The sequence below is a fragment of the Pelophylax lessonae genome (assembly GCF_965119305.1).
Source record: "Pelophylax lessonae genome assembly, chromosome: 1".
NCBI classification, from domain to species: Eukaryota; Metazoa; Chordata; class Amphibia; order Anura; family Ranidae; genus Pelophylax; species Pelophylax lessonae.
In genome coordinates this window covers 425,849,135-425,864,809 of record NC_138768.1, presented here as the reverse complement: position 1 = coordinate 425,864,809, position 15,675 = coordinate 425,849,135, and the positions used below count along the sequence as shown (strand labels likewise).

General features: G+C 45.2%; 1 protein-coding gene across 2 annotated transcripts in view; it reads left to right on the top strand.

Moving 5' to 3' along the window:
* LOC309544652 (thioredoxin-like) overlaps positions 1-13,720 on the top strand; it is a 69,445-nt gene extending 55,725 nt beyond the window's left edge. For both annotated transcript variants that reach the window (XM_082243562.1, XM_082243561.1), the window contains 2 exons: positions 10,450-10,515; positions 13,458-13,720. In XM_082243562.1, coding sequence (XP_082099688.1) covers positions 10,450-10,515; positions 13,458-13,520 — 129 coding nt within the window. In that variant the 3' untranslated portion in view covers positions 13,521-13,720. The remainder of the gene's footprint in view (positions 1-10,449; positions 10,516-13,457) is intronic.
* The last annotated feature ends 1,955 nt before the right edge of the window (positions 13,721-15,675 follow it).

The window sequence follows — 15,675 nt, the reverse complement described above, 5'->3', positions numbered from 1 at the left end:
GCGCCGCTCTGAGCGGCTATTTCAATCGCCGGCTTTCTCTCACATTGTTCGTTCAAACCATCTGTGAAGCAGCCATACCTGATGTCACTCGCTCTTGTATCTAGCTACCTGAACTTGTTTCACTATCTGATCTTGTATCTCGCTACCCGATCACTCTTGGCATACCGCTTTCACTCTTGGCTACCTCACCGTATGCTTACAAGCCTTGTCTTATGCTGCCGGAGCCTCCAGCTATTCTCCTTTACCTGGAACAGACCGGAACCTCGCTACTGATCCCGTACCTCGCTACCGGATCACTCCCTCACTACTGGACCCCTCTACTTACTAACCTTATTAGTGATAAGTACCCCACAGGGGATTCCTCCATAACTAACTTACACTATCTACTTCTGCACATTAAGGACTGTTACTACCTATGCATACTAATTCTATCATCTGCACTGTTACATAGATTGCTAGCTCTTGAGTCTACTACCATCTATCCTTGCACTGGGTTAGTCTATCCTGTATATGTCATCTGCTGTCCTTACCACCTGTTACCATACATGATTACTAACCTATCTGCATTCTACCTATTACCATCTACTACTCTCCTGAACATTACTATCAAGTGCTTATCATTGCTGTCACTGCTCACACCTGTCCCTTCAGCACATCACCTCCATACTGTCATATACATCCCATCACTCCAGGAACATCTTATTGAGTGTGTGTATATCTGTATGCTGAAGCAGACAGGCCCACAGTGATGAGTCTGGAGAGTTGAATCTGGTATTTCAACACATCTCTACATGACTACTGAGTGGAGATTCTGCAGCTGCAAATCCAGCTTTATATAAAAACGCAGGAGCGTTACACCTTTTACATTCCAATATGTGCCAGTCACCAGCGCTTCCTCTGCTTTGCTGTGGGAGAGGAGCATTATCAGTTTGCGGCATTACCCTTTGCCTCTGGTCTTCACAAAAGTGTTAGCCCTGGTGCTAGCTTTGCTATGCCAACGGGGGATCCCGGTACTGGGCTACTTGGATGATCTCCTCTGCGAGCGGAGTCTCCTTCTGCTCTGGTGGAAAACCTAAAGATCACAATACGAAATCTGCGGGAGTTCGGCTGAATTTTCAGAAGTCTGCCCTGGTTCTGTCCACAAAGCTGGACTATCTGGGCCTGACTCTGGACTTTGCCTTAGGTAGAGTGCTCTTTGCTTTGGAGAAACTCCAGAAATTGCAGGCTGAAATTGGTCTCCCTCTGTCCAACAGATGGTCATCCCTCCAGACTTGCATGTGGGTGCTGGGCCTGATGGTGTCCTACCTTTTTTGAGTCGGTTCCGTTTGCACAATTCCATATGAGGTCCCTGCAAAGGGGGATTCTGACCAAATGGGACAATCAGCTAAGTCCGGGAACGAAGGAGTCCCTGATATGGTGGTTTCATTCTCCAGCGCTTCTGCTGGGAAAATCCTTCCTCCTCTTGCATTGGACAGCGTTTACCACGGATGCCAGCCTGACCGGCAGGGGAGGCATCCTAGGCAAGCATTCTTCTCAGAGGATCTGGATGCTGGAAGAGTCCAGACTACTGATCAATGTCTTGTAACTCAGAGCGATCAGACTGTGTCTGGACCATTGGACAGATCGTTTTCAGGATTGTCTAGTGCACATTCAATCAGACAATGCCACAGCCGTGGCTTATGCCAATCACCAAGGGGGCACAAGAAGTGTCTTGGCAGCTCTGGAGGTAGCCGGCATTCTAAGGTGGGCAGAACAGTTTTGTTCCAGCCCTCTTCACCGTACACATTCTTGGGGCGGAAATCTGGCAGGCGGATTACCTCAGTCGGCAGGCATTGGACCAATGGGAGTGGTCCCTTTTATCCAGAGGTGTTTCATCAGTTGTGTCTCAAGTTGGGGCACCCCCCGAGGTGGCTCTGTTGGCGTCTCGGCTCAACAGAAAGGTGCAGAGGTTTGTGGCTCGGTCAAGAGATCCTCTTGCAGACACCACGGACCGTGGGGTCAGTATTGTCAAACTTCTGCCAAGACATCTATACAGGATCGAGGCAGAAGGGATTCCGGTCATCTTAGTGGCTCCGGACTGGCCTTCCCGGTCTTGGAACGCCGATCTGGTGTGGCGGGTGGCCGACGTTCCTTGGAAGCTTCCTCTCAGGGAGAATCTGCTGTCCCATGGACCAATCTTTCATCCTGCTTTACAGTCGCTGGCTTTGACAGCTTGGCTGTTTGAGCGCCAGGTGCTGAAGGATAGATCTTTATCTGAGTCGGTGATTCCTACACTGTTAAAAGCTAGGAAATCTACTTCTAGGAGGATCTACTATTGTACGTGGAAGACATGCATTGCGTGGTGTGAGTCTCATGGGGTTCATTCTTGTTCTTCCTCAGTGGCTCGGATCTTGATCTTTCTTCAACGGGGGATTGAATAGAAATTGGCCTTGAGTACCATCAAAGCCAGGTGTTGGCTTTGGGGGTCTCCTTCCAATGACCTGTGGCCACACACTCCCTGGTGCGTATCTTTCTTCAGGGTGTCCGACATTTGGTTCCTCCAGTGCAGGCTTCATTGCCGCCTTCGGACCTCAATTTGGTGCTTTTGGTCCCCCAGAAGCCTCCCTTTGAGAATCTTTGGGAGATTCCCCTGCTTACGCTGTCCCAGAAGGTGGCCTTTTTGGTGGCTATCACCTCTGCGCGCAGGGTGATGGAATCGGCGTTATCCTGGCGTTCACCTTACCTGGTGATTCACAGAGATAAGGTAGTTCTTCGCCCCTGTCCGTCGTTCCTTCCTAAGGTTTCCTCTGATTTTCATTTGAATGAAGACATTGTGTTGCCTTCCCTGTGTCCCAGGCCTAAACATCCAAAGTAAGTTGCCTTTCATGCCTTGGATGTGGTTCAGGCCATTAGGGTGTACCTGGCAGCTATGGAGTCTTTCAGGAAGTCAGACTCTTTGTGCTCACGGATGGGCCTCTTAAAGGGTTGTCCGCTTCCTCTGCAACCATTTCCAGACGGATCAGACAAACAGTGATTCAGGTCTATTCCATCAAGGGTATGTCTGTATATTAAGAACAGTATACAGGTAAATATGAGGGATGATATTAATAATGGAGCTATGGACAAGGCAGAATCCCTATGGGTAGAGCTTCAAAGGGAAGGCAAGGTGGGGAAGGTAATATTGGGCGTATGCTATAGGCCCCCCAACCAGAGGGAGGAGGGGGAGGCGGACCTCATTTTACAGATAGGATTGGCAGCAAGGATGGGAAATGTCATTATAATGGGGGACTTTAATTATCCAGATATAGACTGGGCAGAAGGAACCGCACACTCAGCCAAGGCTCGGCAGTTCCTAAATGTTCTGCAGGACAATTTTATGGGTCAGATGGTGAATGCACCGAAAAGAAACAATGCGGTACTTGACCTACTGATTACCAACAATACAGACCTGCTCACGGATATAGAAATACGGGGCAACTTAGGAAACAGTGACCATAGGTCAATAAGTTTCAGTATTAATTACAGTAATAGGAAACACAAGGGTAATATAAGGACACTGAATTTCAAAAGAGCCAATTTCCCAAAACTGTGCTCGCTGCTAGAAAATATCAAATGGGATAGAACCCTGGGAACAAAGAACACGGAGGAAAAATGGGAGTGCTTCAAGAGCATACTTAACAAGGGGATTGGCCAGTGCATTCCAAAGGGAAATAAATTTAAAAGAGCAAAACTAAACCCTGGGTGGCTAAACTCCAACATAAAAATGCATATTAGTGCGAAAGAAAAGGCCTTCAAAAAATACAAGACCGAGGGGTCATTGGCAGCATTTAAGCATTACAAAGAGTGCAATAAGAAATGTAAAGACGAAATCAGGGCGGCTAAAATGGAACACGAGACACATACAGCGGAAGAGAGTAAAAAGAACCCCAAGAAATTCTTTAAGTATATAAACAGTAAGAAAGCGAGGCTAGAACACATTGGCCCCATAAAAGAGGACAAAGGAAATATGGCCACTGAGGACAGAGAAAAGGCGGAAGTGTTAAATAATTTCTTCTCTTCAGTCTTCACAAAAGAATCGGGGGGCTACACTAACCCAGCTTGTAAGGCCAAACTAAACAACACACCTCAGGAATTGCTGCCATGGCTAACAGAAGATGGACTTAGAACTAAACTAGAGAAACTTAACATAAATAAATCACCGGGACCGGATGGCTTGCACCCGAGGGTTCTTAAAGAGCTCAGCCAGGTGATTGCCAGACCATTATTCTTGATCTTTAAGGATAGTTTACAGATGGGTATGGTACCAGCTGATTGGAAAAAAGCCAACGCGGTACCAATATTTAAAAAGTGGCCGAGATATATCCCGGGTAACTATAGGCTGGTCAGCCTAACATCTGTAGTCTGCAAGATTTTGGAGGGGATGTTAAGGGACTACATACAAGACTTTAGTAATGAAAACGGTATTATTAGTAGTAATCAGCATGGATTCATGAAAAATCGTTCTTGCCAAACCTATCTATTAACCTTCTACGATGAAGTGAGCTGCAACCTAGATAAAGGTAAGCCTGTGGATGTGGTGTATCTGGACTTTGCAAAGGCCTTTGACACCGTTTCCCACAAACGCTTACTGTTCAAACTAAGTAAGGTAGGTATGGACCATAAGGTGAGTACCTGGATAGAGAACTGGCTCCAGGGAGAGTACAGAGGGTGGTGATTAATGGGGAGTACTCGGATTGGGCGGGTGTGGAAAGTGGGGTCCCCCAGGGTTCTGTCCTGGGACCAATCCTGTTTAATTTATTCATAAATGATCTAGAGCAGGGGATATCTAGTACAATCTCAGTATTTGCAGATGATACTAAACTAAGCATGCCAATATCTTCTATGCAGGATGTGGAAACCTTACAAGCGGACCTGAACAAAATAATGGGGTGGACGACTACATGGCAGATGAGGTTTAATGTTGAAAAATGTAAAGTAATGCACTTGGGTGCCAGAAACCAGAAAGCAAACTACTCACTAGGGGGGGGGGAACCTCTGGGGAGTCTAGGATGGAAAAGGACCTGGGGGTACTGGTAGACAACAGGCTTGGCAGTGGCATGCAATGCCAAGCCGCTGCAAACAAAGCCAACAGAATACTGTGATGTATAAAAAAGGGGATTCACTCCAGAAAAAAAGAGATTATTCTCCCGCTCTACAAGACTGGTCCGGCCACATCTGGAGTATGCTGTCCAGTTCTGGGCATTGGTCCTCAGGAAGGATGTGCTGGAACTGGAAAGAGTCCAGAGAAGGGCAACAAAAATAATTAGGGGAATGGAGGACATCAGCTATGAGGAAAGACTACAAGCACTGAACTTATTCTCTCTGGAGAAGAGACGACTGAGGGGGGTTATGATATCAATGTACAAATACTGTACTGGCGACCCTAGCATAAGGAACAAACTATTCAGAGAAAGGCAATACAATAAGACACGTGGCCACTGACTAAAACTAGAGGAAAAGCGGTTTAACTTTAACCACTTTACCACCGGAGGATTTTGCTGTCTTCCGTCCAGGCCACTTTTTGCGATTCGATGCTGTGCGACTTCAACTGACAATTGCGCGGTCGTGCGATGCCGTACCCAAACGAAATTTACGTCCTTTTTTTCCCACAAACAGAGCTTTCTTTTGGTGGTATTTGATCACCTGTGCGATTTTTACTTTTTGCGCTATAAACAAAAAAAGAGCGTTTATTTTGAAAAAATAACAATATTTTTAACATTTTTTTATATGAAATTCCCCCCAAAAAAGATGTAAAAACCATTTTTTTTAAAAAATTTTTGGCCAATTTGTTTTATGCTACATATGTTTGGTAAAAAAAATCGCAATAAGCGTATTTTGATTGGTTTGCGCAAAAGTTATTGCGTTTACTAACAAAGGGAAAGATTTGTAATTTTTGGTGTTTTTTTTTTTTTAACGCGTAATGGCGGCGATCTGCGATTTTTTTTTTTTTTTGCGGGACTGCGACATTGCGGCGGACAGATTGGACCCTTGACTGACATTTTTGACACTTTTGGGGGTACCAGTGACATTACTGCAGTAATCAGTGCTATATATATGCACTGTTACTGTAAAAATGACACTGGCAGGGAAGGGATTAATTTTATTGGAGAGGGAGGGGTTAATGTATGCCTGGTGCTTACTGACGTGTAGGGGGGGAGGTGACTGAGTGAGTCATGGACAGATCGGATGTCCAGCTATGCTGAACAGTCCGATCTGTCACTCCCTGTCACTATGGAGATCCGCCCGCTGTGTTTACACACAGCGGGCGGATCTCCAGACTCGATCCCCGACGATCGGGTAAGAGCAGCGGCGATCGCCGCTGCTCCTCCCCTGGCCCGACTCACGCTGTGAATGAAAACAGCGGGAGCGAGCATCCGGCGGCGCGCAAGCGCCGCCCAGAAGGGGGAGTGTCTGACGACATAGTACTACGTCGTCAGACGATAACGAGCCACTCTGCCGCAGTAATATTACTGTGAGCAGTCGTAAAGTGGTTAAAGTGCGTAAGGGGTTCTTCACTGTAAGAGCGGTAAGGATGTGGAATTCTCTTCCACAAGCAGTCGTATCAGCAGGGAGCATTGATAGTTTCAAAAAACTATTAGATGGGCACCTTAAAGACCACAACATACAGGGGTATACAATGTACGATTAACAGCAAACACACACACACACATCATAGGTTGAACTGGATGGACGGATGTCTTTTTTTCAACCTCACTAACTATGATTTGTTACCAGTGGGAGGAAGACTTGAAAAATTCCTCCCCCCCACTGGGCAGGCGTGACAGAAAATCAATATATTCTACCCATGCTGTCCCAGGGATACCAAATAGAATTTTCAGATCCTCCTCTAGAAAGATATCTTGCCAAAAGCCTTCCAAAATACACAACAAAAGCCCTGGCTATAAAGGACCTGTTAAAGGACCTGATGCGAAAGGGGGTTGTGAGTCAAGTATCACCAGAGGAACGGCATCAGGGATTCTATTCCCATATCGTTCTTGTAAGGAAGCCATCTGTGAGTTTTCATCTCATCCTCAACTTAGCCACTGAGCAGGTCAGTCCTATACAGAAGATTTCGTATGGACTCGATCTTCACTGTCAGGAATCTGTTGACCAAAAAACCATGCTTCATGGCATTGATCGACTTAAGAAAGAGATGCTTAGCTACATATTCCTATAGCCCCTCAGTCCCAAAAATTCCTGAGGTTGGCAGTGGATATGGGGAAGGAAGTCCTGCATTTACAATTCAAAGCCCTCCCTTTCGACTTTTTATCTGCCCCGTGGATTTTTACAAAGGCTCCTCTCGGCCTTCAAGGAGTCTCAGTAATCCCATGTCTGGACAACCTCCTCTTTGCTCCTTCCAGGGAAAGATTGCAAGAAGACCTGGGCAAGGCCCACAGTCACTTGGAAACCCTGGATTGTAAACCTTCACTCCAGCTCAGCTAGTACAGTTTCCGGGTTACCAGATAAGTTCAGTAGAGCAAAGAATCTTCCTTCCAGAAGAAGAAAAACAAAATCCAGAATGTAGTAGCTATGCTACAAAAATCAGGAGATGTCGGTCAGAAAGGTTATGTCAGCCCTAGGGACCCTAACCTCAACTATGCCAGCCATTCAGTGGGCAACGCGCCATTTCAGGCCATTTCAGAATTTCCTGCTGAAGGTATGGGATCACAGTCCAGAAACCCTAGAAGCAAAGGTAAAGATCCCCACCAGGGTCAAAAGACTTTTTGGTGGTGGAAGATTCAATCAATCTTGTCAAAAGGCTTACTATGGGCCTCTCTGATCGAAAGAGTGTCAACAGATGCCAGCGTGTGGGGATGGGCGGCCCACTGGGATCAGAATCTGGCACAAGGAGTTTGGTCCTGAGTCGAGGCAAGGAAGTCCTCAAGCTGGCGAGAGTTAAAGGTAGTCACCTTAGCTTTGGCTGCCTTCTCTCCAAACCTCCAGGGTTCCCATGTGCAGGTTTTCAGACAACGCCACTGCCGTGGCTTACTTGAACAAACAAGGGGGCACGAGAAGCAAGGCCCTTTAGTTGCTGTCAACAAAAATCCTGGAGTGGGCGGAAAGTCACTTACCTTCCTTATTTGCGGTCCATCTCAAGGGCACGTTAAACAGTGTAGCAGATTTTTTTTTTTTTGAGCAGACGGCAAATTCAGGAAGCAGATTGGTGCTTGAAACCAGAAATCTTTGCATTAATCACCAGGACTTGGGGGGCATCCACAGGTGTTTGCATCAAGAGAATGCACAGCTCCCTCAATTCTTTTCTCCCCACGAGACAACGGTTCTCTGGGGATAGATTCCTTAGCGCATCCTTGGGAACTTTCACTTAGGTTATGCTTTTCCCTATTTTCAGCTAATTCTACTGGTATTAAAGAAGATACAGAAGGAGAGTGTCGGTAATTCTAATTACTCCATTTTGGCCAAAGAGAGCCTGGTTGTCCTCCATTGTACAAATGGCAGGCAAACCATTTTTCTCTGAAACAGGATTTACTACTTCAAGACCCAGTATGTCATCCGGATGTAGCCAGGCTAAACCTTACTACCTGGTATCTGAGGAACAGCTATTAAAGAGTAAGGGATTCTCAGAACCTCTAGTAACCACTTTGCTTTCTAGGAGTAACAAAGTAACTAGAGCTATAAATAGCTCTAGTTACGCTAAGGTTTGGAAGGTCTATAATGCCTGGTGTCATTCGACAAATTGGACCTTGGAAGATATTGTGTCAGTGTTGGAATTCCTACAGAATGGTGCAGACAAAGGTCTGGCAGTTAGTACTCTTAAGGTGTAAGTGGCTGCCTTAGGAGTATTCCTGGAGAGACCAATTTTTTTCAGAAGCCTTGGTCGCAAGATTTTTTAGGGCACTTACTCAATCCAGACTAGCACCTGCTTAACATTTTCCTAAGTGGCTGGCCCTTCCTCTGAGTTGCTTTAAAACTTTTTGGGTGGTGAATGAATGCTGAGGAAGTGGCCCTCCAAGCCCCTGGATTTGGCCAGAACTGCACTGGATTGTCCTTAGTCCCAGGGATCCCTAGTCTTTGCAGTAGATGCTCTAGTGAATCTTTGAGTTCAGTTTATCCTGAACAATGCTCTTGTGGGTCAGGGACTAACTTCTTGTGGGTCAGGGACTAATGACTCGTACACACGCAACGATTGTTGGCCCTGAATTTTCAGCCAACGTCCGATAGGCCGATTATCGGCTTGTTAGTATGATGATTCCGACAACCGACTGCGACTTTTCGGCCGAACAAAATCTGGTGTGCATGCTATAAAATTTTTGTTGGCCGTCAACAGAACGGCCGATTTTCCGTCAGTCAGTACAGATTTCGGCAGACAAAAATCAGATGAGCAAGACTGGGCATGCTCAGAGAAGAAAAAACACACGGAAAGTAAACCAGCACATGACATCACTTCTGAAGTTGGTTGTTGTTGGCCGAGAAAATTTGTGTGCAGTCTAGAGCACATTTCAACCAACACAACAACACTGGACAAAAGACGGCCGATCGGTCGGCCGATAATCGTTGCGTGTGTACAAGGCAGAACTTCTTTTGGTGTGTGTGTGTGTGTGTGTGTGTGTGTGTTTGTGTTTTTTTTTTTTTTTTTTTTTTCTTGGTGCAAAACCAGGGTTAAAGAGTACAAGTTCTGTGTGTCCTGTACTATACTCCAATAAAAGGATTTTAATGGGAAGTAAAAAATCCCATTATCAACAAACTGTAAATATGCTTTAAAATACATTTTATTCAGAATTGCAGTTGGAAGTTCTGATCTGATTCAAGCAGGTTTTGTATTCCCATAAATGTTCTTCATAGGAAGGCAAAACCCATTTAGAGTGAACAAAAGCTTGTTCACACAGGCCCTAAATGTCACCTTTTTAATTTGACTAATGCTATGGGTGTTTTCCTATGTCCACAAAACAGGTTTTGAAAGTAAAATTGCACAAATATACCTGACCTTGATGTTACCCAAGACATATCAACTAGCAGCCCCCCCCCCCTTTTTTTTTATTTGCAAGTTTGTCTTTAAAAAATATTACCTCAACATTTCATATTCCTGATGTGTCTGCTGTACCATGTTCTTTTGTTAAGTATCCTGTTCTCTCTGTATTGCTTCCTTTGTGTGAGATACTTGGTGATCTTGCCAGTACCCCATTTCAAACTGATCACTCTAGGCACAAGCACATCCCTCCCTCCCACCATGGTCATTTTTCTGGCTGTCTTCCAATGGTCAGACTTAAGGTTGCCAGGCCTCCGCTGCAAACAGCCATTCACTTTGAAGATCAATGTCGTGGTGTTCCCCCCCCCCCCCCCCCCCCCCCAATGCAGCTGAGAAAAGAGATTGTCATCAGTTTAGAAGAGTATTTGTGAGTTGTTTTTTTTTTTTTTTTTTTTTTTTTCTGTTGACATATATTTAGTATGTATACTTTTCTTTTTGTTTTGTAGGATGTCGCTCAGCACTGTGAAATCAAATGCATGCCAACATTTCATTTCTATAAAAAAGGATCACGGGTATGTAACTACATAGCAAAAATCCATATAATCTTGTTTTTTGGTATTTACAAAACTCGGTAAAACAGAACTGCTATCTGTCCGTTCTGAACTCTTTTTATTATTAGGGTTTGTTTAAACACCCATTTTAGTCCATCTGAAACATTTGATCATTGGCAAAAAAAAAAACACATTGAAGGGAATATATCCAAACTGGTGCTACTATGCATGGCAGCCAATTGGCTTATTTCACTTTCAAAGCTTAAAGTGGTAAACTTTTATTTATTTATTTTTTCCTTAAAACAAAAACATGTCTATACTTGCCTGCTCTGTGCAATGCTTTTGCACACCGAAGCCCTGATCCTCTTCTTGTGGGGTCCCCCACCCCACCGGTGCTCCATCCAGACCCCTTCTCTTCGGTGGGTGCCCCCACTGAAAGCAGCTTTCCATGGAGGCACCGATGTGTGCTCGCTCCCGAGCCCCGCTGCTGCTTCCATAGACACCAATCCATCCATTGACATCCATTGTGCCCCCCCCCCACTCCCGTGCCACAGAATTTGATTGACAGTAGTGAGAGCCAATGGCTCCTGCTGCTATCAATCTCTCGAATAAGGAACGAGACAGGCAGTCGCCGCCTCATCTGTGCACATCGCTGAATCAGAGTGAGCTCAGGTAAGAAAACAGGAAAACAGGGGTGATGGGGCTGGAGGGAAGCTGCAGCAAAGACCCCTTCTCTTCGGTGGGTGCCCCCACTGAAAGCAGCTTTCCATGGAGGCACCGATGTGTGCTCGCTCCCGAGCCCCGCTGCTGCTTCCATAGACACCAATCCATCCATTGACATCCATTGTGCCCCCCCCCACTCCCGTGCCACAGAATTTGATTGACAGTAGTGAGAGCCAATGGCTCCTGCTGCTATCAATCTCCCGAATAAGGAACGAGACAGGCAGTCGCCGCCTCATCTGTGCACATCGCTGAATCAGAGTGAGCTCAGGTAAGAAAACAGGAAAACAGGGGTGATGGGGCTGGAGGGAAGCTGCAGCAAAGAAGGTTGTAAACGACTTTAAGTATTTTCTTACACCATTTTATATGCTCCTCCCATCAGGAATAGGACACTAGACTAGATGCTCTGGTTGCTCCCTGGGGTTGGTATCAGCTGATTTATGCTTTAACTCTGCTGAAACTCCTGCCAAGGCTTCTACGCAGGATAGAGGTGGAAGGGATTCCAGTCATTCTGGTTGCCCCAGACTGGTCTCGGTATGCAGACCTTGTAAGGTTGGTCGCCGATGATCTTTGGAGGCTTCCTCTCAGGGAGGATCTGCTGTCCCAAGGGCCGATCTTCCATCCTGCTTTATTCGCTGGCTTTCACGGCATGGCTGTTGAAAGCCAGGTGTTGAGAGATAGAGGTCTTTCTGGCTCAGTGATTCATACACTATTGAAGGCCAGGAAGTCGACTTCTAGGAAGATCTATCATCGTACGTGGAAATCGTACATTTCATGGGGTGAATCATTGAAGGTGCACCCTCACTTGTTTTTAATAGCTAGGGTTTTGGCCTTTCTGCAAAAAGAGGTTGAACAGCGGTTGGCTTTGGGCGCTATCAAGGGCCAAGTGTTGGCAATTTGGTATTTTTGAGAACATACGGGAGATTTCTCTGCCTTCATTGTCTCAGAAGGTTGCCTTTTTGGTGGCTATCACTTCTGCCCGCAAAGTGTCTGAATTGGCAGCATTGTCCTGCCGCTCACCTTATTTGGTAGTCCACAAAGATAAGGTGGTACTCCAACCTAATCAGTCTTTTCTTCCTAAGGTGGTTTCTGATTATTTTCATTTGAGAGAAGATATTGTGCTGCACTCACTTTGTCCCAAGCCCAAGTATCCCAAGGAAATTGCCTTGCTTTAAGATGTGGTCCGGACGATCAGGGTTTACCTGGCGGCCACTGAGTCTTTCCGAAAATCAGATGCTCTTCTTGTCCTTACTGAGGGACTTCGTAAAGGATTGGCTGTGTCTGCTGCGACCATATCCAGATGGATCAGGCTGACGGTTGTTCAGGCTTATTCACTAAAGGGTCAAGTTCCTCCTTTCCCTGTAAATGAGCATTCTACTAGGGCGCTGAGTGCCTCTTGGGCTTTTTGCCATCAGTGGTCAGTGATGCGAGTTTGCAAGGCGGTAACTTGGTCATCTGTGCATACGTTCACAAAATTCTACAAAGTAGATGTGTTGGCATTTTTGGATGCCACTTTTGGCCGCAAGGATTTGCAGGCTTCTGTTTAAAAAAGAACATTTTTGTTCTCTTTGAGGGTGTGTGTTTTTTCTAGGTGAGCTCCAGTTGTTCCTGGTTGAGCTCCATGTTACCTGGTTGGCAAATGTTAGCCTTTGGGGAATTGCGTTCTTTGGGTTGTTTTTTCCCACCCATCATGCATATACTGCTTTGGTACATCCCAATGATCTAAGAAAATATGGAGCTGCGTCTGTCAATGAATGATAGGGAAAACTGGATTTTTGTACTTATTGTAAAATCCTTTTCTCTGAAGTTAATTGACAGATGCAGCACCCACCCTCTACTTATGAGTGAAATGTGTTTTTTTTTTTTTGTCTTCTAAACACTGCTCGCAACAAAACTAAAAGCTGTAGCAGATTGTGTGGGGTTATGCCTACAGGGACACCCCCGTAGGAGTGGTAAAGTTTTTTCCTGCCTAGTGTCCTATTCCTGATGGGAGGAGCATAACCCAATGGTCTAAGAAGATATGGAGCTGCGTCCTGTCAATGAATTTCAGAGAAAAGGATTTTACGGTAAGTACAAAATCCAGTTTTCCTGTGTGTGTGTGTGTGTGTACTTTTGTAATAGTTCTTATGTATACACATTTTTTTTAATTCTAAATGTTAGTCACTAGTATAGTCACTCTTTCTTGTGCAGACATTTGTTTTAGTTGAACAGGATTGACGCCTAATTTGCTTCTTCCTTTACAGGTATTTGAATTTAGTGGTGCTAATAAGGAGACTTTGGAGCAGAAGATTTTGGAGCATAAGTGAAAAGTCAAGAACATATTGCAATCTTAACTACTTGTTTTATAACCATGTTTCAAAGTCTGCTACCATATAATTATATGAAGGAAATTCCTACCCTTTCAGCTCAGGTCAAATCAATTCCTGATGTTTTCCAGTAACTCTATACTGTGGTGTTTATGAAATGGATCAAAATGAAGGATTTAAATAAAATGACTGCTAGATTCAACTTCTGTTTTTTTGCATTACTAATGGTTCTTTTTATTTATGGATATGAATGTTTGTTTTTATTACCCAGAGGTACTGTACAAAGTAAGTGGTAAAAAGCAAGGGTATGCAATACAAATAGATAGCATTTTTAAATAAATATAGGCAACTGTAAAGCAATAATAACATACATTTGGAGACCATGTCCTATCTATACAAACTCACAATGTAGGCCAGCTTTTTCCAACCTCTTATTATGGAGGAACCCATAAAATATTATGCACATCTTCATATATCAACAGCTCCCTGTTAGATTAAGTAGAAAAAATAAGGTTTTTTGGATTTTGTGTGGCCACCATTATTTTCCAGCACTGCCTTAACCCTCTTGGGCATGGAGTTCACCAGAGCTTAACAGGTTGCCACTGGAATACTCTTCCACTCCTACATGACGGCATCACGGAGCTGGTGGATGTTAGAGACCTTTTTGCTCCTCCACCTTCTGTTTGAAGATGCATTTTGTGTGGCCACCATTATTTTCCAGCACTGCCTTAACCCTCTTGGGCATGGAGTTCACCAGAGCTTAACAGGTTGCCACTGGAATCCTCTTCCACTCCTACATGACGGCATCACGGAGCTGGTGGATGTTAGACCTTTTTGCTCCTCCACCTTCTGTTTGAAGATGCATCACAGATGCTCAATATGGTTTAGTTCTGGAGACATGCTTGGCCAATCCATCACCTTTATCGTCAGCTTCTTTAGCAAGGCAATGGTCATCTTGAAGGTGTTTTTGGGGTCGTTATCATGTTGGACTACTACCCTGTGGCCTAGTCTCTGAAAGGAGGGGATCATGCTCTGCTTCGGTATCTCACAGTACATGTTTGCATTCATGGTTCCCTCAATGAACTGTAGCTCCCCAGTGCCAGACCATGATGCTCCCACCACCATGCTTGACTGTAGGCAAGACACACTTGTCTTTGTACTCCTCACCTGGTTGCTGTCACACAGGCTTGCCACCATCTGAACCAAATACGTTTATCTTGGTCTCATCAGACCACAGGACATGGCTCCAGTAATCCTTGTCCTTAGTCTGCTTGTCTTTAACAAACTGTTTGTGGGCTTTCTTGTGCATCCTCTTTAGAAGAGGCTTCCTTCTGGGACAACAGCCATGCAGACCAATTTGATGCAGTTTGCGGTGTATGGTCTGAGCACTTACCGGCTAACCCCCCCCCCCCCCCCAACCCTTCAACCTCTGCAGCAATGCTGGCAGCACTCAAAAGTCTATTTCACAAAGACAACCTCTGGATATGACGCTGAGCACATGCACTCAACTTCTTTGGTCGACAATGGCGAGGCCTGTTCTGAGTGGAACCTGTCCTGTTAAACCGCTGTATGGTCTTGGCCACCATGCTGCAGCTCAGTTTCAGGGTTTTGGCAATCTTATAGCCTATGTAGAGCAACAATTCTTTTTCTCTTACATCCCCTGACAGTCGCCGCCCACTCATACAGTCTTCACTTATGAGTATTGACCTCTTATCCACAGGAGTAAGCTAGGCAGAAGATTTTGTTAAAAACACAAAACTTTGCATAGACACACCTACAGGGGGCTGTCCCTCTGGTCCAATACCCCCAGCTAGCTTCATTCCCAATTCAGTTTGTCTTTTGCCTAGCTTAGGAGTAGGCAGGCTTCCCTGTGCTGGGGCTACAGTCTCAGCCTTTTCTCTGTTTTATTACATTTTATTTTCTGCTAAGTGTGTTTTCTTTGCACTAAAAGTATTTTTATTTGTTCCTGCGCTTAGTTAGTCAGACTTTGGAAGACTACAGCGTTTGTGGAGCTGGGAATCGGACTGGTTGTACTAGAGCCTTACGAAATCCCAGCCCGCCATCGAGCGTTTAGCAGGCTATGCGTACGCCCAGGCCTTGCAAACGACCTGTCCTCAGGGACAAAGCCCGCAAAGTGGCCACTTCGAAAGGATGT